General features: G+C 37.6%; 1 protein-coding gene across 1 annotated transcript in view; it reads left to right on the top strand.

The window, feature by feature from the left end:
* dnah7 (dynein, axonemal, heavy chain 7) overlaps positions 1–24,409 on the top strand; it is a 422,487-nt gene that overhangs the window by 98,691 nt on the left and 299,387 nt on the right. The window contains exons 17-21 of the mRNA XM_039755900.1: positions 53–251; positions 8,799–8,939; positions 9,033–9,245; positions 10,636–10,745; positions 11,106–11,274. Coding sequence (XP_039611834.1) covers positions 53–251; positions 8,799–8,939; positions 9,033–9,245; positions 10,636–10,745; positions 11,106–11,274 — 832 coding nt within the window. The remainder of the gene's footprint in view (positions 1–52; positions 252–8,798; positions 8,940–9,032; positions 9,246–10,635; positions 10,746–11,105; positions 11,275–24,409) is intronic.

Raw genomic sequence — 24,409 nt, 5'->3', positions numbered from 1 at the left:
TACATTAAAAAGTCTATATTGATACTGACACTGTTTTCTTCTGTATTTTCAGGGTGCAGCCCCATCTAAAGAAGTGCTTTGAAGGCATTGCTAAAGTGGAATTTACAGATGTGCTTGATATCACCCACATAAAAAGCAGTGAGGGTGAGGTGGTAGAACTCATTGACATAATTTCCACATCTAAAGCCCGAGGACAGGTGGAGAAGTGGCTTCTGGAGCTTGAGTCGGGAATGCTGCAGTCCTTGCGCAAGGTAATGTTTTGAGAAAACTTTTTATTATTGTTTTGTGTCACATACTAATAGGGTCATTCAGTTTCTCAGTGGTTAGAGCTGCCAGTATTCTTGGCTAAAGTGTTACCTGTATGAAATCTAGTGTACACTTACTATACAGTCCATAGACTTTGTTTTAGTTTGGCAAGTCCAAACAGGATAGAGATGATCAAGCATTTAAAGTACTGTACTTATGAGACCTGATTCTCTGGTTAAATCATTTGGCCTTGGTACTTGGCCACCAACATTTTTGTAAAGGATCCTAGTTTGAATCAGCTCAAGGTGTGAGTGAGTGAGGATGGTGTTGTCTACAACCCCAAGAGAGCAGGAAAAAGATCATTGGATCCAAAAGGAATGAAATGTGGAACATCAGTGTGGAAACAGGAGTTTTGAAGAGCAGCCAAGAAATAAAAAACAATCTCCAGTAAACTTCATGTGAGGGAGTGATGAAGAGACACTACATTTCCCAATGTATTAGGCTGTCAGTACCAGTAATGATTAAATGTCAGCTGAATATAACCACAATCACATAACGTGAAGATCTCTCAACCTACTGTATTGTCATATAGTGCAACTAGTAAAGGACAGTATTAAAAGATATTTTTTAACATCATTATTGAATACTCAATACTAAAAGCAGAAATAGAAAAGAATATTTGTAAATTTCCAGTTTCTGTTCAGTGGGCAAAGTTCTAAATCATATTGTGCCCAAGTATATGACATGATTCATGATAATAATGACAACTACTCCAAAACAACCAATGGGTTACTTGAAAGGACTCCCAAGGTGAAAGTAAAAAGTTCAGGCTGCACATGCACACCTGACCAAAAGTATGCCAAGATCACTATAGAGTGGAAGGGCCTGCCCAAACAACCCAGAAAGGGTCAAGCTGTGCCAGACACAAAGAACATTTCACATACTTTACAAATAAATATTTTTAGTTTCTGGATAAAAAAAAATTACTTTTATAATTTTGGGGAGAATTGGAAAATTTTAATTATGATGACTCAGTTGGGCTCCGGTTTCCTCCCACAATCCAAAGACATGCAGGTTAGGTGGATTGGCGATTCTAAATTGGCCCTAGTGTGTGCTTGGTGTGTGGGTGTGTTTGTGTGTGTCCTGCGGTGGGTTGGCACCCTGCCCAGGATTGGTTCCTGCCTTGTGCCCTGTGTTGGCTGGGATTGGCTCCAGCAGACCCCCGTGACCCTGTGTTCGGATTCAGCGGGTTAGAAAATGGATGGATGGATGACTCAGTTGAGTTTGTTATAAACATTTTAGCAATAAGTTCATTTTTAAGGCAAGTTTGCTATTTATTACCTTTTTGCACAATGGCATTTTCTGCTGGGAGATGGGAGCCAGTACCCCACTTGCCTTTTCTGCAGAGACACAATTAGCAGATTGTAAGAGAGACTCCCAGACTATTTAGGAGTATTAATATAAAAGAGCTGGATCCTTTTTAAGTTAAGTCAGGTCAGGTCAGGTTAAGTTTAGAAACATACATTGGATTCAAGGAGTGAAAGGATTTAGGTCCTCACACACACTGAGTTCATTGAAAGGACACAACAGATATCTGGAAAGCAGAAATCAGTACCAGTTCCATTAAGTGTATTTTTCTCTGTGAAGAGCTCATTCAGCCAATGTCCATCCAAGGATTTCTAATGCTAACAGTAAAAACGTAATGCAGCATTACTTCTAAGAAAAGGCTGTACAAAGGCATTGGACCCAGGGTACTTTAAGAAAGATTATATCCCTCAAATGGTGCTAGAGATTTGAGGCAGAATCAATACAACATTTGGGCTTCTGACAAACCCACATGGCCAGATTATGACCCCCTCAGTTTCCCTAATCCTAAAATAGTTCCTTAACAGAGAGTCTATCTTTTGGATGGACTCCAAAGGTAATAATTGATGAGCTCTTCCTTTGGCATTCATTGTTAGAACATTAGAAGAATCTAGATGAGAACAAGCCATTCAGGCCAACAAAGCTTGTAACTGGTATCCATTTAATTCTTCTAAAATAACATCAAGTGCAGTTTTGAAAGTCCCTGAAGTACTACTGTCTACCATACTACTTGGTATCTTACTCCATGTATCTGTGGTTTTCTGAGTAAAGAAAAAATCTTCCTGATGTGTGTGTGAAATTTACCCATAGCAAGTTTTCAAATGTGTTCCCTTGTTCTTGATGAACTCATTTTGAAGTAACAGTCTCAATCCACCGTACTAATTCCCTTCATAATTTTAAACATTTCAATCATGTCTCCTCTTAATCTTCATTTTTTCACTTCTTTAATGCCACATAAACGAATACCCTTCTACCCAACACCAAGATTTGAGCCATGCATTAAGCCTTCTAATCTCCTCAGTCTTACCTGGACTGGCGCGTGGCACAGGAAGAACTTCTGAGAAGATTGCCTTGTCAGTTATTCTCCTCAGGCTGAAACCTAACTCTTTAAATTTGGATCGCAGAATTGACATACTACCCTTATGTATGTCATTTGTTCCAACATGGACAAGGACCACTGGATCCACCCCTGCTCTGGTCAAATTCTATCAACCCTTCAATTGAGGTCTTCCTACCTATGCACCTGGAAGGCAACATGCTGTGCGAGACTCTCTGTTTCTGGAGAAACCTGCACGTCAGTCCCCTTAACCATTGAATACCCAACTATCATTACCTCCCTGTTTCTGGGAACTGTTTTTGTGGTGGTCCTTTGGGACTCCCCATGCCTGCTTACCACCTCAGAATTTACAGAGACACTATCCAGCTTCACAAGGACCTAAAAACAGTTTGTCACTCTGAATTCTGGGTTTGATGCTCTTCACCTTGTGCCTTGTGACCCAATTATCTCTAGCTTTCTGGTCTGGAGTCTCCTCCCATGCCCCCTTAGTGGTGCGCACTATTTCTCTCTAAAGGACACCTGGGCCAGGTCTGCCAATTCTCTACTACAATGCAGGATAGCCGTCTCCTCCTCCAGTTCAGGGACCCTGAGCTCGAGGTGCTGGTTTAGCTGGCATCTCTCATAGATGTAGCCCTCTTAGAAGTCTGGCTTCTCCAAGCCATCCTCTAAAAAGTCCAATATTCTCTCAAGCTCCATATGCACAAAGCATACATATATGATGAATTCAACTCAAAATTATATATCAAACACATCTGTCTTGTTTAAAATTGTCAAAAATGTTTCCAGGGCAAGATCCAACCTGCGAATGCTGCAGTCAAGTTCCAGCCTCATTGGGTCACATGTTTTGGGCCTGCACCAAATTAACATCATTCAGGACCAAAATCTTTAAATGCCTTTCAGACAGTCTTGGTGTTACAATCCCTCCTAACCTATTAACAGCTGTGTTTGGTGGACTCCCAGATGGGCTTAAAGTGGAAAAGCACAAACAAACTGTGATTACCTTTTCTACACTATTGGCACACAGACTTATCTTGCTCAACTGGAAGAATCCTAACTCACCTCTTTTACGTCAGTGGGTAACTGATGTTTTATACTATTTGAAATTGGAAAAAATCAAATTCTCACTTAGAGGATCTGTGCAGAACTTTTTCAAAACTTGGCAGGATCAAATCAATAATATTTTAGTTTAAGCTCTTAAAGCACTGAGGAAGCAGATTCTCTTCCCATTTCTTTTTCTTCTTCATTTATATTTATCCGCTTATTAAACTTATCAATTTACTTATTTTTACTAGCTTTAAATTTTACTCTGTTGGCTGTGCTCTCTTTCTCAGGAGTGGGGGTTGATTTGTTTTCAATCCTATTTTTGTAAAAATTGGTCTATTTGTATGGAATGATTACAATAAAATCAATAACATTAAAAATAAATAAAAAGTCCAACAGGGTTTGCAATGCACTGGCGTCATTATTAAAATTTGAATTAGGATTACTAAAGCTGACTTAACGTTTTTATTTTGTTAAAATTAAAAGATTTAACTTAAATGGTAAAACTAAAACAAATTAAGCCAAAGAAATTAGATTGCAGTACTACTGCAGTTATCTTAAACCTTCCTTCCCTTAAAGCTCCTGTGATATTCTCCATTTTCACTGCTTTGCTGTTTTTTTCTTTCTATGAGGTTTACTTTTCTCTGTCTGTTCTCCTGCCTCCTCCTCCTTACTTACCAGCTTTCCGCTTGCACGTTGGTATTCCTTCATATTAATGAACCCTTACACTGTTGCCCTCATGGCTGCCACATGTTCCCAGCATTGTTTTGACTCATCTTCTGAGCACATTGTTAGAAATTAACACAACACGGGCACAAGTTGCAGTGTCAGAAAAAACATGGGTGTTTTGTGGGTTCAAGTTTTGGCATGTGATGTCAGCATCATTGTTTACTATCAGTATGTGACGGCAAGTCGAAATGCTGCTCCAACAGGATAAATCTGCATGCTTCGATGTTTAATGAATGATTTGATGTGGTAAGGCAAATCATCAAACTTAAATGCTGACACGCAAATGTATTTAGGGTGTTTTTTGAACCATTGTTTGCATAAGCAATACTGTACAAGCGTTGCATATTCCCTATTGTAGTGACTTGATACATTTAAAGGTCTCACATACCTTTCTGTGTTGCTCTTGCCGTCTTTTTTACATTCAAAACAGCATCAGAATGCAAAGAATTTTTTTTTCTTTCTTTCCTCAACTCATAACACAGCGAAAATGGATGTTGTTTTCTCACTGTGATGATGGTGGAATCCTCAGAATTTACTTAAAGTACACATGCAAGTATAGATAGTACATTGCTTGTATAGCAACAGTGTCCTAAAGTGCACACGTTGTGTAGTGTTAAGTATATCACAGGCCTTAACTGCTCTACTTTCCTGACTGCTAAGAACTGTTCAGTCTTGCTTACTGTACTGAATAGCTGCTGCTAATTAATTTCTTACTGTCTTATCTACTCCTACAGCCGCTTGTGCCTGATTGGGTTCTTAATGCTAGCCGCCTGCCTACATACCGCTGAGCCCTTCTCTTTACTATTTTAAACTCAACCGCTGCCCCTTCAATCACTATGGAATCATTGTTTCTGTTATTTACTTATAGAGATACCAGTATTAGCTACTGATGCTTATTATCCTGCCTCACCAGAGGCGGACTGGCCACTAGAGTGTGGCCCGGTGAGCCGCGGACTCTGGTCTGGTCATGGGTTGGCCATTTCATGAAATAAATTTTATGTACTGGTTACTGTTTGACGTTAAAATTAATTTTCTAAACTACTAAACATTATCTGTCTGCTATTGCGATTTATATAGTCCTATATAATATACCGTATTACGTCATCAAGTTGTTTTAGTTGTCAGTACACAACGTTGCAGTGAAACATCTGTTTCGATACCGCTACATTTTGGTTAGCATATACATTATTGCAATTTATTTTATCTCATAGATAGATAGATAGATAGATACTTTATTAATCCCAAGGGGAAATTCACATAATCCAGCAGCAGTATACTGATACAAAGAAACAATATTAAATTAAATAGTAATAAAATGAAAAAATTAAAATAAAATTAATGTTCGCATTTACTCCCCCGGGTGGAATTGAAGAGTCGCATAGTGTGGGGGAGGAACGATCTCCTCAGTCTGTCAGTGGAACAGGACAGTGACAAAAGTCTGTAACTGAAACTACTCCTCTGCCTGGAGATGATCCTGTTAAGTGGATGCAGTGGATTCTTCATGATTGACAGGAGTTTGCTTAGTGCCCGTCGCTCTGCCACAGATGTTAAACTGTCCAACTTTAATCCTACAATGGAGCCTGCCTTCTTAACAAGTTTGTCCAGGCGTGAGGCGTCTTTCATCTTTATGCTGCCACCCCAGCACACCACCGCGTAGAAGAGGGCACTCGCCACAACCGTCTGGTAGAACATCTGCAGCATCTTACTGCAGATGTTGAAGGATGCCAACCTTCTCAGAAAGTATAGTCTGCTCTGACCTTTCTTACATAGAGCATCAGTATTGGCAGTCCAGTCCAATTTGTCATCTAGCTGCACTCCCAGATATTTAAAGGTTTGCACCCTCTGCACACAGTCACCTCTGATGATCACAGGGTCCAAGAGGGGCCTGGGCCTCCTAAAATCCACCACCAGCTCCCTGGTCTTGCTGGTGTTCAGGTGTAAGTGGTTTGAGTCGCACCATTTAACAAAGTCTTTGATTAGCTTCCTGTACTCCTCCTCCTGCCCACTCCTGATGCAGCCTACAATAGCAGTGTCATCAGCGAACTTTTGCACGTGGCAGGACTCTGAGTCGTATTGGAAGTCTGATGTATATAGATTGAACAGGACCAGAGAAAGTACAGTCCCCTGCAGCGCCCCTCTATTGCTGAACACAATGTCAGACCTGCAGTTCCCAAGACGCACATATTGAGGTCTGTCTGTAAGATCATGTCAAGTATTTAAATTCTTCTGTACAAATAATTAGTTTAGATTATGTATTATGCATTTTATTGTTCTCCGCGTGAGTGATAATTAGTGGTTTTCAGCTGCGATTATTATTATGGTGAAATAAAGTTATAAAGGACAGGATAGTAATTTTTCATATTAGGACAGAACATTTATAGTTTATCGTTAAGTTAATGGAACATTTCAATCATGTGAGGTTTTCATTATAATTTATTACATTGTAAATGAGCAGCTTACTAGCCTACTAGGGTACTGGCACTTGGACTTGACATTGACATTTGACATGTACTCTAATAACATGTAAGCCGTGTTACTAAATTTTTATTTTTCATTAAATTTTATTTCTAAGCATGTCATCAAATTTTAAGTTGTGTCTAAGCAACATTGTACAGATTAAGTTTGGCAACAGTTTAGGTAGAGTTCATATCATAGGCTCATAGCAAGTAGTGAGCCGCGTACTAATCATAAATTTTAAGAAAATAACAATGAATAATGGGCCGAGTGGGTCGACCTCGTCACCTCACTCGTTGAAGGATGCCCAGGCCGGTTTTGAGACCCAGTCCTCTCCTGTGCCACACCAACGCTAGTTTGAATACAAATAAAAAGTACAAGCGCAAGTAACAAGTAACTTTTCCAAATACTCGTTGCTTTTGCTCTTGTGCAGGTGAAAAAAATGCAAGAAAACCCTTCTAAAAGGGGAGAAAAGCTTTAAAAGTTCCTGTATGGTTCCTTTTACAATTTAATTTTATGGTTGAGTTTGGATGAAGGGGATTTAGAAGGTATTGTTATGGATTGCAGTGATATTTCTACTTTAATTTTATGTTTTCTGGGCCATCAAGCTATACACTTGTTCTTCATGCTGTTTATAATTGTCCCCTAATATTTGTCATTTATATTGTTAGTTATTAGTGAACATCTGATAACAAAAAAAATATAAAAATATATATATATATATATATATATATATATATATATATATATATATATATATATATATATATATATATATATATCAACTGTCCTGAAGATGAATAGAATGAAGAACGGGTGGCCTGGTTGTTCCAGCATGGTGTTTTATCACATGACTCTCACTGGGGAAAATGGACCAGAGTGGACTGCATAGACCTAATTATCTCCTCTCTGATTCAGCGCTGATGGCTCAATGCACTTGCTTGTTATGTCTGTGTCTGAGCCAAGTGTAAGAGTACCAACGTATGAATATCAATTGACCTAATTTATTTTGTTCAAGGTTATTATTTAGAGATAAGGAGCATCAAAGCAGTCAACCTGGAACTCCAGAACTGAGAAAGTGTGTCACTCACTTCACACTCACACTGGGCAAATTCTGAGTCACTAATCAATCTAACATGCAAGTCATCCGAATGTGGGAGGAAAACCTGAAAAAAAACTGCACAGACAGTGAATAGGCTGAATTTAAACCCAGCCTCCTGCAACTCTGAACATTTGTAATGATAATGAATGCATATTTTTTACAAAAAATGTTTGAGTGGCTGCTGCAAACAATTAATTATGATTTTAATGCTGACTTTAATTGAGGACGATGTGTTTGGTGCATGCCGTACAAAGTCCAAAGTCAAGATGTTTTCTGATGTGATTTTTCTGACATTTTTAACACAAAAGATGGCTGCACTACTACTATAATAACTGAATAACAGAGGACTGCAGTATTTAAAAATGTGTATTGCATTCTTTTCTTCTGAAGGTGCATTCATAAACACAATTGCTGCCTAGAGTTGGTTAAACAGTTCAGCAGGACAACTGAAATTGCTAAGAAAAATATTAATAAGATAATTGATTCACATACCCCAACAAGAATCTGTTTTATTTAGTGTGGATTTTGCTCTTGTTTGATTCTTCTGTTTTTTAAAAAGAAGAAGGCATTGAACGTCACCATTATTTACAGTAGTTGACCTCATTCTATGAAATACAAAACAGTGCAGCCAGTTTCCTAATCCTTAATGAAGTTCAAGTCCTCAGTTTCCATATTGCGGTGTTGAGCCATGTGGTCAGAATTCCTGGATAGAACCACCATCTTTTTTATGAAATGCAGCATCTTAGGGAACAGTGTCAGAAACAGCAGTAAGCTTTATAAAATGTCTAAACTTCTTGTTCTTAGGTTATTGGAGAAGCCATTGAAGCTTATCCCAAAAATCCTCGAATCAACTGGGTTCGTGAATGGCCAGGACAAACTGTTCTGTGTGTCTCACAAACGTATTGGACAAAGGACATCCACCGTTCCATCAAAGAAGGTCACAAGGTAAATCATTCTGGAAGAAACCTCATACTTAAAGGCACAATGTGTATTCTTGCTTGCCTCTTGAACAATTGATTTCACTCTATTCTTTAACAGGCACTACAGGAATACTTGGAGCTTAATAACAAGCAAATAGACGATATTGTGACATTAGTTAGAGGTAAACTGTCTAAGCAAAATCGTGTCACGCTTGGAGCATTGGTTGTATTGGATGTTCATGCAAGGGATGTTCTAGCAGCCCTGGTTAAGAAGAAAGTCAGTGATGAAAATGATTTTGAATGGCTCAGCCAACTTCGCTACTATTGGGAGGTACAGTATGGTTCAAATGCATTTATACAATGTATTCTGTGATTTTGAAAAAAAAATACAGCGATAGTCCGAATTACTTTATACTTAAACAAGCTGACATTTCTGAACTTAGGTAATGTAGTTATTATAACAGCTGAAATACTCTTAGTATTTGCACTGTGTCCCAGTTAAACGTGTGCCTGGTTGACTCGGTATGTGCATATATCAGAGACTCTGGGTCATTCCTTTCGACAGCATTGCAATGCTATTGTATACATGTTGTGAATGTTTTGGATGTTTGTCCCATGTATACAGCTGGGCATACACTGCAAGGTATACTGTCCCTTTGTGGATTTCTATCTATAAATATGCAAACAGTATCACAGATCTTCATTTCTATATGTATAGGGAAAGGCAAATAAAAGTTGGAGTGCCAACCAGGTCACCCTGTTTACTGACAATGTCTAGGAAATTGAACAAAAATAATCCTGCTGTGGCACAACATAAAATTGATGCAAATTCTGTCATTTAAGCCTCAGCGGCTTCTCTAAACATTCAGTTCTTTCGAACAGGTCTTGGGCTGAAAGCTTGCTCATATGGGACATAGTTTCTCTGACTAAGACATCATTTTCCAGGTGCCATCAGATTTATATTGTCCTGGCTTGAAAAGGCATGGTTTAGTTGAGTGGGGGCGTGGTTGGATTGCCCACCTTGGGCAGGTTTTCGGAGCTACTGAGGAGAAAACATACGGTATCGTTTGAGCTGGTGCACCCTATCATCCTGAATAGTTACTGCATACTTTATCAGAGCCTGAAAGGTGATCCCCAGGCGCCCATCCGTGACTATACATATACTGTATATATGTATGTAAACATTTGCGGAATTTATCATAAAAATCTTTTCCAATTCATCCAAATATCAATCTGTTAAATAGTAGCTTTCAGATCTATCTATACAGTATGTCGTGATCTGGACTTTTTTTTTGCTTTTTTTTTTTTTACATTTTTTTATAGACGTTTCTCATTTGTCCAAATTTGTGTATGGAATCAGCTTGCCATTATTTTCTTTAAATCTTAGTTTGAATTGTGGTTATGAACTATTTCTGTCTCCTTGAATATGATCTTTGACTTTTTTCTTTAGTTTATTTGTCAATTCTTGATTTTCTCGCTCTCTCTTTTTTTAATTTGTTTTTATTTTTTTGAATATTGACTATGATTTTTGTCTTATGTTCTGGGCTCTTTCTATCTATCTATCTATCTATCTGTCTGTCTGTCTGTCTGTCAATAAACATATATCTAGATAATATTCTGCAGTCAATGTCAAAAGCAAATTAACATTATTCCTCTATGTGTTCATTCTGAACTGGTCAGTTTATTATATTTCTAAAATTCACATTTTTTGGTATCTGTAGGATGGTCAGCTACAGACAAAGATGATCAATGCAGGCTTAGCCTATGGTTATGAATATCTTGGTAATACTCCTCGCTTGGTCATCACACCTCTTACGGATCGTTGTTACAGGTAAGAGATGAAATTATGTTCAAAGACATTGTTAGTGTTCCAAGTTATATATAAAGTGGAAGCATTTCAGAATGTTTGCTGCTTTTCTGAGTTACTTATTTTGACAATGAGTGAATAATAATTTTTTAAATTCACATCATAATGAGTTATATTTAAAAAAACAAGAATAACGTCATTGGGTTTTGTGAGGCCAAGGTACCGTGCCTTATTGCACTTATTGAAACTGTTATAAATACATATATAGTGTACTGCATTAGAAAATACAGAATAAAGGCTAACAACATCTGAATTGGGTTTGTCCATTTCCTCTATTGCTTACTCGTCTCAAATGAAAGTATAGAGTGCCTTATTTTCTTTCAGGACTCTTTTTGGAGCGCTTCATCTCCATCTGGGTGGTGCACCTGAGGGGCCAGCAGGAACTGGAAAGACAGAGACGACCAAAGATTTGGCCAAGGCCATTGCTAAACAGTGTGTTGTGTTTAACTGCTCGGACGGCCTTGACTATATTGCTCTTGGCAAATTTTTCAAGGTAATTCACTTTGATTTTCCTTACTATGATTTTTATGTTGTCAGATAAATGCACATGGCTAACAAGTTGATGAACTATTTATGTTTATGCAAAATTAAACTCTCTTCTGTTTATCTAGCCTTCGCAATTTACCTTTAAGTGGTTAAGTATTACCAGTTACTATTTAAGCTTAGGAAGTCAAGATGGAACAGGTAAAGAGAGTATGTAATAAGTTTCGATTATTGATGAAGATGCAGACACTGAGTTTGACCCCCCTGCTCTAGAGTTAAACTATTGGAGAACTTCCCCTTATCGATCCAAAGTTTAGGCTCCTGTCAGAGCACACCAATAACTTTTTTAATGTCTTGTCAAAATTAGCTGACATGATCAGCACATTATTATTCTCAAAAATAGGGCAGAACCCATGAAAACAGTGCACAAAATGGCTGTTCCAATTGGCAGTGCAATGGTGTCATAGAAAATAACACAAAATTAATAACATTACTACTTTTGAATAGCTGAATAAATATTATTCAGTATACAATGGAAGTGATTCCAGATTTAAAAGTCTTTGCTTTGAAAAGCTTTTCAAAAGCTTCAGTGCAGCAGTTAAAGTATTAATTGAAATGTTTCTTTACCCTAGCATAGACAATGCTTCACTGAACAGGGAAAAAAATTAAAACGTCTATTTCTATGCTGAAAGGGAAAATAAGCGAGAGACACACATTTTTGACAGTATAGTCCTCATCGGGTGTGTAAGGCTATACAGCTGCAGCATGGTGTCTTTTACCTTCTTTCTTTTTTCAGCCTGGAAATACCCTTTAACTTTCATTTCCTTTGCAGATGCATGTACATGTTGCCTTTTGCCTACTCCATGTTTCACTGAACATGACAGCACTTGTTATGTAGTACATTTATTAACAATAATTCTTATTTGGATAAATGCACCAGCCGAATAATAATGTTAGTTTTTCTTGGTAATATTACTTTCTAAAATTTTCTCTAATCTGTAATATTTGTCTCTATTATAATAAAAAAGTTGTGGGACGAGATGAGACTTTTTAGCCTGGGATGAGACGTGACTTTTTCAGAGAGATACTTTCATGTCCCGTGAGATGGGACTTTGTGCCAAGAGATTTAACCACGCCAGGGACCGGAAATAATAGACAAAGTGTAGATGACAAGGTAGAACATCATAAAGACTTCAAAAACGGTGCGATTCACATGCAGAGCAGGTTAGAGATAATGAAAATACTAAAATTCGAAAGACTCAGAAAAATTATAGTAAAGATCACATTAGTGTTAACAAATGGAGATTATTACTTGGTGAAATAATGGAACAGCGAAAAGAGATTGAATTTTCTTTTTCTGACAGGGCTATCAATTTTTCATGTCATTTTCATAGACATGACGGCATTGCACTTGATCATGATGGCGACAATTACAGACTGAATGTAAATTTTAAATAATTAATGGTGGAAAGTATTACTTAAGAACTATATCACATCTAAAATTAAAGAATGGTTAGGATAGTATTAATGATTTGACCTGAATTAGTTTCACAACTTTGGGTTTGATTGTATTTTTTTTTGTGATTTGGTTCTTCTTTAACATACTTTAGTCTTGTCTAGAAAACTAGACTAGAATCTTTTCAAAATACATCCATTACAATAGTAACTGAAGGACAACTCCTGAGTCAGGAGGAGAGTGTGGGGTGGAGGGTCAAGTGAACAAGGGAAAGAGCCACCTCACCCTATGACCTGGGACTGTCACTCCATACAAGTAGGCAAGGAACGGCAGTTGTTTGTGCTCTCTGGTTTTATACTCTGTGTTCTTTTTATGGTCAACCCTCCCCTGTCATATCTATTTAAAATAATAGTATTTTTTTCATTACACTTTTCCTTGGGATAATCCTGTGTGTGGAGGTCTGCCTTGTATCACAACAGGCACAAAAAAATTGATGTCTGATTGATGCATGTTGATAATTAGTAGCATAACTTTGCAAATGAAGAATTGAGTCATATCATATATAACGTAATAATAGTATGTCACAATGACCTAGCGTTATTGGACAACTTGACTGAGCAACTACATGAAAGATTATAATTACTCAGCTAAAATAGTTCTTCTTTGCAAGCCGCATACAATTTGGTCAGGAAATTGCATGTAAAAATGAAATGAATGGGAGCTGCTTTTGAAATACTTGTACCACATTTCTCCAAAGTCTGAAAATGTTTAGCTGTGCCTTGAAGTGTATGTGAATGATACAGATTAAAATGTAATTTTGCCTTAATTGTCCACCTGTGAATTCATGAGCAGAAAGAATACTCCATAAAAAAGGAAATGCTGTTCACTGCTGTGAAAAGCATTGTGATGGCTGTGTAAGACGTGCAGTTTGATGTTACACAGAGTGAAGTGTGTATGCGGTTCTGCATCTGTGCTGTAGACCACTAAGATTATTGAAGCATTTATAGCCTGCATCCCCAGCATACACATTGTAAACTTAGTATATTGCTGTACATGATGTGCCAGGGGCATCTTTAACAGGCCCACTGTTGTCTGCAGTCTTGTAATTTAAATTCTACAATTGCTGAAGTGAAATTCTTATTTAATCTGGTCAGCATTCCAAGTGGACTGCCATAAAGTTTAAGAAAGTAAGTATTCAACATAATTGTTTACTCATTCTGTTAATTGGGACCAAAGGTGTATTTATCCTCTAATTGAAACGAGAACAAAGGCTGTGGCTCCCAAGGCTGGTTTTCCTTTATGTGTTGAACTGTTCTTTTCTGTTGAAACAGTTATGCCTGGAGTTGGATATACGGCATTATATATTATCTGTAGATATATAGATTTAAAGGAAGACTCATTCTTGTGGTGGGCTGGCACCTTGCCCGGGGTTTGTTTCCTGCCTTGCACTCTGTGTTGGCTGGGATTGGCTCCAGCAGACCCCCGTGACCCTGTAGTTAGGATATAGCGGGTTGGATAATGGATGGATGGATGGATGGAAGACTCATTCTCATTCACACCCATATATTGCTGTGAATTTCTAGATTATTAAGATGGTCAAAATGAAGCAATATCTGTCTTTTTGTGGTGTTGTATACTACAATGCTTTACAAAGTGTTTAGTTCCTTGGACGTTCACATTTTGCTGTTACACAACATTAAAACACATGGGCTTTTTTAACACTGATCAACACAAAACAGACTTCTTAATGTCAAAGTGAAAGCAGATCTCTGCAAAGTGATCTAAATTACTTAAAAATATAAAACACAATTGATTGAATAAGTATTAATTATTGTGACACACCAATGTTATCAAGGATGCAGCCAGTTGGTTTTAAAATTCACATAATTAGTTAAGTGGAGATCAACTGTCTGATGTCAAGGGTTTTCAATTATTATAATTAAATATACCTTTACCCGGAAGGTCCATCTTGTGATGTGTCAATATCGTAGACTAACCTGCACAAAATAACACTTCAATCAACTCCAAGGAAAAATGATTGAAAAGAACAAGTCAGGGAAAATATCCAAGTCAATGAGTATCCCTTGGAGCCCAATTAAATCAATCATTAAGAGATGGATAGAGAATGGAACAGCTGTAGATCTGCCAAGAACATACTTGTCCTCAAAAACCGAATGATCATGCAAAAAAGAAGACTAGTGAAGAAGGCCACCAAGAAGGAGTTACAAGCAACTGTGGCTTAGATTACAGACTGTGCAGACAGCAACTGTTGTGTGGGTACTTCCTCGGTCATAGCTTTATGGGACAGTGACAATGAGAAAGCCACTGTTAAAATGTGCACATGAGAACTCAAATAGAGTTTGCCATGAGAGACTCTGAAGTCAGCTGGAAGAAGCCCTATGGTCTGATTAGACCAAAATGGAGCTGTTTTACCTCCAGACTAAATTTCATGTTAGAACATCATGCTGTGGGTTTGCTTCTTTGCAGCAGGCTCGGGGAAGCTTGTGAGGATGTAGGGTAGAATAAATGAATACAAGGAAATCCTGCAAGAAAACCTCATAAAGTTTACCACAAACCTGCAGTTTAGAAGAAGACAACAACCTCAAGCATTAAGGAAAAGATACATAGGAATTGCTTAAAGACAATAAGGTTATTGTCCTGGAGTGGCAGAACCAGAGTTTTGTGCCTGCATTTAAAATGGTCCTAAATGGCCTGAAAATCTCAGAGTGATGCAAGGACTTTTTCTTAAAATTAGCAGTAAAAGCAGTTTATACTTTTTCCTGATTTAGGAAACTATTGCTAACTTCACCTCTTGTGCAGTCCTAACTCAGTAGGAACTTCCCGAATATGGTGTCCAGGCAGAGATCGACACAGACATCCCTGGAAAGGTGGAATACTTTGGAAAAGCTGGACAACAATAAACTTGTAAAAAGATATTGATTTGACAGAGATGGAATAATATTCATAACAAATCTTGTACATTATGTGATTGCACCATCTACATGGAGAAGCCATGCGATCTCTGTCAAAATTAAAGTATTGGTAACATAATGTGTAAAATGTGATTATTTGGGTATGTCACAACCAACTATTTGTCAAATTTTGCACCTAACTCTGAATTACAAAGTGAGAGATAATATCCAGATGTATACACTCCCCACAACTCCATGTAAGAAAATGTTACATTAATGCGAATCAGCACAAACATAAAGATTTTTAGCCCAAGAGAAGATGAGCATGAATATGTGAATCACTGGCGATATCACAGTCATAACACACTGGAGGTCATGGATGCAAAATGTATTGTATTGCCATCATATTAACCTAAAAATAAGTAGGGCAAGGTGGGTGGCTGACAGTTGTGGACGAAGGTTCAAACAAATAGCAGGCAGACACCAATTCTAATAAGCAGAATCTTTTATTTCTGACTTCTTGGTGAGCAGAACGGCTTTTCCTTACAGAGAGAAAATGCAAGGAAGGCCCCCAACAAGGGGGCTTCAGCTGCATTTATAACAAAATCTTCAAAGAGAATGGTTAGAAAAAAATAAATCAGTTTCACTCCAAGGCCACAGAACATTCTTTTCAAAATTTGTTGATTACAACGGAAAGCATAAATTCTAGTCTTATATTTGGAATGAAGCTTATCAGAAAACTTGTCATACACTGCTGAAGCAGCTGGGAACAGTCAAAAACTGCATTCCACAGCTAAAAGCACACTTCTGTTAATAATAATGCCTAGCCACACAGAGAACATGCAGATTTTCATACAGAAGCTAGCAATAGATTTTAAATTCCATTCCACACAGTTAAATGTCACATGGATGATGCTGAGATTTGCATTTCACAAACCTCTGAAACTTTGGGGTTACAGTTTACAAGCCCAGAAAGGTTCAAGAATAAAGATATAGACTGTCAGAGCATTGGATTAAAAGTACCTCACAGAACATAAGGTGGGATCACAGAGAGCTGGAAGAGTGAACACAACTTATAATTGTGGCTAGTTTCAGTATAACTCTTACTTTACAACACACTTCCCATGACCATAACAGAGGGAATGTGATTCTTCTTAAATTACAGCTGTAGATCAGTCATCATTAAATAAACATGCAAATTATTGGGTTATACTACCATTCAGTGTGTGTGTCTTGTTCTTTCCTTGTCAATGCTTGTTACAGTATTTTTAATAATCCATCCATCCATTTTTTAACCCGCTGAATCCGAACACAGGGGTCTGCTGGAGCCAATCCCAGCCAACACAGGGCACAAGGCAGGAACCAATCTTGGGCAGGGTGCCAACCCACCGCAGGACACACACAAACACACCAGGGCCAATTTTTAGAATCACCAATCCACCTAACCTGCATGTCTTTGGACTGTGGGAGGAAACTGGAGCGCCGGAGGAAACCCATGCAGACACGGGGAAAACATGCAAACTCCACGCATGGAGGACCCGGGAAGCGAACCTGGGTCTCCTAACTGCGAGGCAGCAGCGCTTCCACTGCCCCACTGTGCTGCCCATTTTTAATAATGTTGTTGCAAAATGGTAACAATTATCTGCATCTTCGTGCAATATCCTACCTTATTATATTTGTTTTTCTTGTTATTATTTTTATCATTATTTTTCTTATTATTATTATCATCATCTTTGTGGTGTACATAGTATCAGAAAACTATTAATGTCATCATAAATACCAGCTTAGTGCTTGGGCTGCCGTAAAACCATGATGTCATTCATTCCCATATGCAAACTGTCACTTCTAGCTGGGTGTAGGTGTAGGCGTAAATATGTCTCGCATCCTGCTCTGAGGTAGAACAAACTCTAATCCTAGTCTGATTTTTTTAGTGCAGTTCCTAGGAGTAATTCTGAGACTCTTGATACATATGGGCCCTCTTCTCAATCTATCTGAGAATTTATTTCTGAGCTTGTTCAGTAAGTTTTGTAACAAAACATTGTGGTTAGATAGCAATGCTGACAGAGACCTGTCCTCATACACTCAAAACTGTTATTGCTGCCAAAAGTGCACATTCTAAATAATGATGTGAAGGGTTGAAAACATATGTGTGTTCTATATTTGTAGTTAATTTACACCACTTTGAAGAGATCTGTTTTCATTTTGACTTTAAAGCGTCTTTTTCTGTTGATTAGTGTCAAAATACCCAAATTAAATCCACTATGATTCAATGTTGTATAAAAATAAAATCTGAAAACTTCCAAGGGGTTGAACATTTTTTTACAGGCATTGTATATCGCTTTCGTAATGAATCAGACAAAAATCAGCACAGTAGAGAGAGCTTCTCAGAAGCCCTGTGAGATGACATGGAGATTAAAGTTCATTGCAGGCATTAGTGCACCTTTGATGAAAATAAATGACATGTCTTCATCCATCTTTTATGGCTAGCTGCAGTGGGGTGTTAGTGTCTTCTGCCCTAGTTAGCTCAAACAAACTATCAAGAAGATGCCAGGTGAATGTAGATCAGTCTCATTGCTTCTGCAGAAGAGAAATGCTCATCACAGTAGTCCTGTGTGCCTTCGTATGAGTCAAATTTACAGCAAAGATGTAGTAAACTGAGTGAACTCAGCTGGACGTGAGGACATGTGGCTTTTGGGCCTGATACTACTACTGAGTCTATTCATTAAAAGGATGGAAACACGAACCATATTACACCTATGATGGGTTAACATAAAATTAAATAAAGTAGCATAACACTCAAGCCAAACAAAATGTGTCACTCTCAGAAGCAGATCATAACATTTTCAATTTCTTAAGTTTATTATTTATCATTTTAACCATTTTAGTGTTGCACAATGATGCCACCATCTCTGCCGTAGGAGTTTTTAATCCTGCAGCACCTCCCTGAATACAGGAGGTGTAAGCTATATATGTGTGTGTTATATGATCACTTTTTGATTGTGTGCTTCATGATTGTCTGAAGTTTTTGTTCCAGTAAATGAAAAAGCTTCTTTCTAGCATGAGAAATGTACTTTTTCTGGTAATTTACTTTTTTATGTTTTCATCAGCAGTTTGTCTGTTTTGAACTAGTTTGATGAATGTTTTATAATCTAATATGATGCTCTAAATTTACTTTAAACTATTATGATGAGATCTTTATTGAAAGATTAAAACAGTGATAATAAAATATCTTTAATCCGGCCTATTTGAACATAAAGTGGTCCTTAGTCCCCTGGGGCCTCATGTATAACGCCGTGCGTAGAACTCGCACTATAACATGGCGTAAACACAAAAGCTGAAATGTGCTTACGCACAGAAAAATCCAGATGCAGGAATCTGTGCGTACTCCAACTTCCACGTTCTTCCGCTACATAAATCCCAATCAGCGTGAAAACTAACGCTCGTGCACGCGCTTTATGTAACGCCCCAAATCCTCCCAGAATTACGCCTCTTTGAATATGCAAATCATTATAAATCGCCCTTAAGCGCAGCCTTCTGTGAAAAGACAATGGGAAAAGCACGGGGGAAAATATAAGAATTTCAGTGAATACCAAGTGGAGGCAAATGAAAAACATACTATTTGTTCAAATAAACCGTGGTATAATCAACAAAAGGAAGTTGATCGAGTGACATAGCGTGTTGGAGAAACTTGAAAGCTCACATTCACAAATCGCACAGTGCCGGAAATAAAAAAGAAGTCACATATCAAAGTCGCGTGAAAAGCCGAGTTGTAAGCCCACTGTCTGAGTGTCATATGAAAGCTTATTAGGGTACAGAGAAAAAAGGCACACAGTGAGGAAAAAGCACGAAATGTCAACTTCAATCTCGACATTTCCACTTTAATCACGTAGTTTATTTTGTCATTAAAGTAGAACATCATAAACTTCATCTTAAAATCGTTTAATTAACCAGTTTCTCAAATCACATCGTAATTAAAGTAGCATGTTAAATGCTTTGTTTTGTATTTGATCTTCTATGTGCTCTATGTGTGTGAATCACTACTTGCTTTTTAAACCGGCTCTCTTCCTCCAACTGGACACAGAATCAATTACATTCGTAATATTACAGTTCTCTGAATAACTAAAATACTGAGATGTATACGTGATATCATTTTCATGATGATAGGAGTTAAAGCACGTTATTAAACATGTGTTTCACTTCGATGAAATAATTTATTGCAGCAGTACTCAGGGGCGGCTCTAGGCTTGTGGTGGCACTGGGCAGAGGAAGAATCGGTGGCTCCTTCGCCGCCGTCAGTAAGGTAGCTTATGCACAGTGGATGGCTACGTCCGTTGCGGACACTGCATAGCCGCCTCGTGCTCATGACACAAGCATTTAACTTTTGCCGAAATTTGTCGCTGTGTTTTTAGCTGTGTTGTTATTTTCTCTTTCTGTTTTATATTCAATATATATTGGCGTAGCCGTCACTGCAGTCAGTGCTTTTCTTTCCCCAAGTAACCGATCGCCATACAATCAGCTCTGTAATAGGCGTTAAGCCATCTGTAAGCTTAGCGCCGATTCTTCAAAAATTTAAAGAACATTGAAATATCTTCGTAGTACATGTTTAATTATTCTATCCTTAACGACACTCCCAGTGAAGAATATAGATTATTTAAATGAAGTTAAAGTTTTATCTGTATAATTTAATAAACATATTTTGCTGAATTTCACCTTATAAATGATATCGTTTCTGTTTCTGAACCGCGAGGTCCGTACAGGAAAGGCTTTAAAACATTTTGCAGTGGCTGAGACAGCGTGTCCTTGAAGCTGTATACCGATAATTCCCTTTCCGATCAGCTGCTGCTGTGATTCACACTCAGATACAGTGATATAAATACTCTGAGTGGTGCAGTGAGAGAAATATTGAAAAAGATGATCCACTGTGGCAACTCCTAACAAGACGAGCTGAAAGAAGAAGAAGAAGAAGAAGTGAGAGTAAAAACGCTAAAGCAGTTATGGTATTTGGAATACTATGGCTGTTCCCTCTACCATTATATTATTACAAGTTAATTACAATCAGATGCATTACACTAATAAACAATATGCGGTTAGTTTCGGTGTATTTATAAAAATAAGGAAAATAAGGTGTAACCACACAGGAACAGTAGCACTGCTTTGACGCTGGGTGCCGCCAGTCTGCAAAACCGAGCGGAGAACTTGCGTACGACAAGGTATGAGGTACCGTGGAAAAGTGCGTGGATTTACGCCAAGTGTAGGTTTTATACATCGCGATTTGAACGTGGAAAAGTTCTTACGCAACGTTTCTGTGCGTACGCACCGTTTATACATGAGGCCCCAGGTCTGTTCTTCAGTGCTGCATATTTGGCTAATCTGACTTGATAGTCTGTACCCTCAACATTATATTCTTATAACTTAAATGAGTACATGATAGAATCTACACAATCCTTATTACATGTATCCATTGAGCATGTTTAGTCCACTATAGGTCATGGAGAGCCAGAGTCTAATCTGCCAGAAACCAACAGCTCATCACAGGACATATGCACTCACTGTCACTCACAATAGGCAAAGTCAGAGGTGCCAGGTAACCTAACCAGTTAGTTTGTGTGATGATGTCCAAAGTACCTATAAACTCAAACAAACAGAGAAAGAAAGTGCAAAACCAATACACACTTCTGCCAGCCTGGATAAATGAACCCAGATTTGTTGCTGTAGTAGTGCAGCTGTATTCTGCTGCTTTAAATTACAACAACCCTTACATACAATATTTACAGTAAGCAGATGTTAATAGGATATGTTTGGTATTTTTCAGGTCAAAGTTATTTCTTTTCAAATGTAGTATATATGCATTTGCCACATGATATTGTGTTCTAAAGTTTTATATAAATAAAAAAAAATATCTTGTACTCACTAGCGTTTTACAATAAAGGTTAATGTGTCAACACCAGAAAATTAGCCAAAAAAGTTTCAATTTAAGAAAAAACATGCCTCCCGTGCTTCCGGCACATATATATGACAAACAAATATGGAAAAAATCATTTCATTGAGTAATTCTGGTACTGTTTTTCTCATGACAAGGATAGGTTTTCTATTCATTCGTGCAAGTTCATCAAAACAGAAACAACCACATGGCACAAAATGTTTTCTGTGATTTGGCCTTTCAAAAAAGTAATCATGGCCTGGTGTTATGAAAGATTATTGAGGAAAAAGACAAACCCTGAAATTTCTGAATCTCGTAATACTGGTGTTTTTGTTCAGCTATTTTACAATGTATATACAATAGCAAAACATGGAACAATACCCACCCCATAACTGTCTTGGATGTATTTTGTAAGTTTTTAAGCTTTTATTTTCTGGTGATACCCCATACCCCATTAGCCTCCATTATAAAGCGCCTGTGAGGGAAAGATATTTTTTAAAATCTATGGGAAACAACTAACTTTTGAACACAATGTTGCATGGCAAATCCATATATACCACATTTGTGAAGAAATAAATTGAGTACACAATCAGAGGTCTGAAAGTTTAAAGTATTCCTTTAAAGAATGACCTAGAAGTCATACTGGTCTTGTTACTATCTACAGCACATTCGGGCAGTGTACAGAAGCCATTAAGTATGCTAATATAATGGTAGGTTTTATCACACGATGAGTAGACTACAAGTCAAAGGAGCTTATGCTTAAGCTTTATAATGCACTGGTGAGGCCTCATCTGGAGTACTGCATGCGTGGGCTATGAAAAGACAAACCAGAACTAGAAACAGTCCAGAAATGAGTGACTAGGTTGATTCCAGGATTTGGATGTATGACCTATAAGAAAACATTAAAGGAATTTAACCTTTTCAGTTTAAACAAATAATGATTAAAAGGTCACTTGACTGAATTAATACAGTTAGATCCAGGCTGTTTCTTTAAAATTAGTTCAACAAGAACATGGGTATGCAGTTGGAAACAATGAATTTTGCACAAACATTAGAATGTTTTTCTTCATACAAGAGAAAACCATCGACATATGAAATAAATTACAAAGGAGTGTGGTAGAGAGTAGGACTTTAGAGACCATTAAAACTCATCTTGATATTATTGTGGAGAAGTTAGGTGGGTAAGATTGGCCTGTTAATATCAACATTTTTCTCATGTTCAAATGAGAAATGATGTTCAAAGGCCCATCATTTTTATTGCTTAAATTTCAGATTTGGTATCTGTTTAATTAGTTTAGAATTGCCTCTTTAGAAAATACCAACACTAGAGCATTTCTATGTAGTCTGTCAGTTGTTGTTACTATTCGACTCAATCGTACTTTTCTTTCATTTTATGACTTGATGCTTAGATACCTGCAGTGTCTCAGATTATTCCTGTGATTTATTGAGAAATTGAATTTTAAATCCTAACAATTGTATTTGCTTTTTAAATTACCAATTGAGAGTAATTAATTCACGTTCTGAAGCTGGCCATTAATATTACTCCTACACACCTGTATTGGAGGATAATAACTTCAATATATGTTAATATTTTTTTTTTTACTAATGTCTAACAATGTCTTATTTTAAAAGAGTTAAACATTTTCAGTTTAAGCAAATGGATATGAAGAGGTGACATGACTGAAGTTTTTAAAATTGTGAAAAGAATTAGTACAGTGGATCCAGGCTAGTGCTTTAAAATGAGTTCAACAAGAGCCCAAAGTTGGAGTAAATTACTTCATTTATGTCTGAAGCTGGCCATTACTTTACTCCTACACACCTGTAATAGAGAATATTATCTAGCATATTCAGGGACATTTACAACTTAAAAAATCAGGTAAGATGTTTTGCTATGGGAAAAATTGACAAGCGTTTCATTGATAAGAAGAGCACCTGGGCCAGTCTATAACTTCCTTGTCTGTATGCATTTTTGCATTCCTTCGAAATTGAATAAAAAGCTGAAAATGACAAAACTGGACTTGAGAGGGGTGTTGTGCGTGAGCTGTCTCATTGGTAAGGCAGAAGCATGGATGAGCTGGCCAGGCCATCTCTGTCTCTATTTAAAGGCCATGTGGAACCAAAGAACAGTCCAGGCAACAACATGCTACAACCCATAGGGGCCATCTACTTCGGTTGTTATGTTATTTTTGTTTATGGTTTTGGACACACTGTATCTAAATATATAAAAATGAACAAGGAACATTTTATTATTTGCCTGTTCTGGTGCTCTATCTAGTTTCCTGGAGTTTTATAATGTTAAAGAATGGGGATAGTGGTTAAAGTATGGAATTCTTTAAAGGTCTACATAATAAAGAGTATGAAGGGGAATAGGGTCATCCTAGGAGTCTAACATACAAAACAACACCCTACCACATTAAACAGACACTGCTGTTCTCAGTGGTTCTGACACAGCCACAATTGTTCCCATGGTCAGCATTTCCTCGGCAAAAGTCACCAAAGATCCTATCTGTCTGTTGCCTGTCTTTGCATTTACATTAATCCCTCCTCGATCGCGGCGGCTGCGTTCTAGAACCCCCCGCGATAGACGAAAATCCGCAAAGTAGAAACCATATGTTTGTGTAGTTATTTTTATATATTTTAAGCCCTTATAAACTCTCCCACACTGTTAACATTATTAGAGCCCTCTAGACATGAAACAACACCCTTTAGTCAAAAGTTTAAACTGTCCTCCATGACAAGACAGAGATGACAGTTCTTTCTCACAATTAAAAGAATGAAAATAGATCTTCTCTTCAGGAGCAGAGAATTTCAGAGGGAGAGAGAGAGCTCGCAAAGAAAAGCAAACAATCAAAAAATC

The sequence above is a fragment of the Polypterus senegalus genome, chromosome 6 (genome assembly GCF_016835505.1).
Source record: "Polypterus senegalus isolate Bchr_013 chromosome 6, ASM1683550v1, whole genome shotgun sequence".
NCBI classification, from domain to species: Eukaryota; Metazoa; Chordata; class Cladistia; order Polypteriformes; family Polypteridae; genus Polypterus; species Polypterus senegalus.
Note: the sequence above shows the minus strand (reverse complement) of the source record. Positions and strands in the feature narration are given on the sequence as shown.